The 2,500-nt window shown below is 32.0% G+C and overlaps 1 protein-coding gene across 6 annotated transcripts in view; it reads right to left on the bottom strand.

Moving 5' to 3' along the window:
- LOC124949389 (ELAV-like protein 2) overlaps positions 1-2,500 on the bottom strand; it is a 34,157-nt gene that overhangs the window by 514 nt on the left and 31,143 nt on the right. For all 6 annotated transcript variants that reach the window (XM_047494390.1, XM_047494388.1, XM_047494391.1 and 3 more), the window contains exon 5: positions 171-209. In XM_047494390.1, the coding sequence (XP_047350346.1) occupies positions 171-209 (39 nt within the window). The remainder of the gene's footprint in view (positions 1-170; positions 210-2,500) is intronic.

Genomic DNA, 2,500 nt, shown 5'->3' on the forward strand with positions numbered 1-2,500 from the left:
GTGTGTGTGTGTGTGTGCGCGCGCTTGTGTGATGTGTGGCGATTTCGAATATCGCAAGAAGCTCGCGCGCATTAATGAGAGAGAAAGAAAGAGACGGCTTCTTGTCTGTCTTCTTTTTCTTTAATTAGGAAAATGAGGGAAAAGAAAAAAGAGAGTTATGAGTTACGTACCGGGCAAATTGTCTCCGCCGCCGAGCACAAACTGTCGTACTAAACAGAAACGGAAAAAATCATATCTCGTTAAAGTCAACTATGAAAGCACGGTTTCGCTCGCCCCTTATTTTTACCGGCGTAACATAGGAGGGGATGTTCTCTTTTTTTCGTCTTTTTACATTAATTAATATGTACACGTATACATATATATACGAATGTGTATATATATATATATATATATATATATATATATATATATATGCACACGCACAATATACATGTATACATATATATACAAAATCCGCGCTCGATACGAGATTATAAACGATAATAAAATGTATATATGTCTATTACTTGGCTGCAATCGCCATATTGTTGTACGTTATGAATTGCGCGGGAGATTCGAACGCAAAATAAAGCATGTCGATGCGTGTTTGAAAAAAAATTCCGGATAGTCGGCATAGTAGCGCGACATATTAACCGAATAACTTTAATATTTCCGTGTATTGAACATAATTTAGGATAAAAAAACGATAAAAATATGTCATGTTAATGTCATACATATACTATGACGTATTAACGTAAAATTTATTTCGCATAAAATATTATTTTGTCGATCGAACGCATCGATTATTTATTTATTTATTTATTTATTTATTTATATATATATTTCTTTATTTATTTTATTTTATTTATTTATTTATTTATTTATTTATATATTCGGTACGTTCGTACGAGAAATAAAGAGAGAACGTTACAACGTAAGAGATGAAGGATAAAGCTTAACTGAAGGACGCCGTCAAAATGAAAAATGTCTCAAATAAGGGGAGAGCGATATTCGTGTATTAATTTTACACGCTACTTTTCTTTATGATACTTAAACATATATACGGTAGACATCGCGGGGGTGAGGGTAGGGGCTTCGTCGGCCGAAAACAAACGTACATACAGTAATAGAGAGAATATAAAATACGAGGAATTTTGTTTTTTTTTTTTTTTTTGTTTTTTGTTCATGCGGTATTAAGAGAGACTTGTAAAAAATGGATGCGAACTCGCAACGAGGAGAGAACGAAAAAAGAAAAAAAGAAGAAAAGAAAAAAAAAAGAAAAAAAACTGGACAAAGCGAGAAAAGAACACGCAAGTAGTACATACAAACATTACGCATTGACAAGTAAGTATGTAATATTTGGCAATGATTATTTTACTTTCCTTCGTTTTCGTGTGCTTCTTTTTGTTTTTATCATCTTCCTTTCTTTTTATTCTTATTATTGTTCTTTTTTTTTGAAATTTTCTTTTCTTATCTACAATATCTCTTCATCGGTAATTATTCACTTATCAGAACCAACGGAAAAAAAGAAAAAAAAAAAAAAAGAAAAGAAAGAAAGAAAATTAATTACGCTTAATACTATCCACCATAATCACCGTTAAACTTCACTTCTCTTGTTTAAATAAACCTTTAAAAGTTTGGATAATAACGAAGGACAAAGGGGGGTGAGAAAAAAGAAAAAGAAAAGAAAAAGAGAGGAAAAAGAAAAAAAGATATTTCGTAGACATAAGAGAGTGAGGTGAGGGAGGGAGAGGGGCGGGAGGGAGTGTGAGAATTGTCCGAGGGGAAAATAAGCCCCGGGTGTGAAATAATAAACGGTGAAGAGGTGGATAGGCCATGAGACTGTGTGTGCAAATAGGGAGGTCAAGATCAGGGTTCATGGCATTTATCAGAGTACGACGAATAAAAATAAAAATAACGAATAACTTTTAAAAAGCTTATCGTACTTCGATGTTCTTATATCATCGAAGCATAACTCCGATTATTACTTTTATTATAATTATTAGTATTATCATTATCATTACTGTTATTATTGGTGCTCCTGTTTGAAACGAAGGAACTAGTACAAAGAAGAAAAATAATAAGAATAATAATAATAATAATAATAATAATAATAATAATAATAATAATAATAATAAAAATAATAAAAATAATAATAATAATAATAAAAATAATAATAATAAAGCAAACGATTTTCAGGAGACACAAAGAGAAAGAGAGGGGGGGGGGAGAGAGAGGGGGAGAGAAAGAGAAATAATTGGTGAACGGAAAGAATTTAAGAAAAAATAATAATAAAAAAATAAAAAAGAACCAAAAATGAAAAAAACGAAAAATAGCAACCAATATGACGACAATTCTCGTTCACTGACCACGATTATCATTTTCAATGATTGTATTTTCGTTCTCGCTACGATGAAAGGCGCACCGACCCAGCCCACAGACAACTTCAACCCCATGGCCTACTCACCTACCCTTCTCTTTCTTTTTTTTTTCTTTTTTTTTTTTCTCGTCGCATGTGCTT

Source organism: Vespa velutina, chromosome 5 (assembly GCF_912470025.1).
Source record: "Vespa velutina chromosome 5, iVesVel2.1, whole genome shotgun sequence".
NCBI classification, from domain to species: domain Eukaryota; kingdom Metazoa; phylum Arthropoda; class Insecta; order Hymenoptera; family Vespidae; genus Vespa; species Vespa velutina.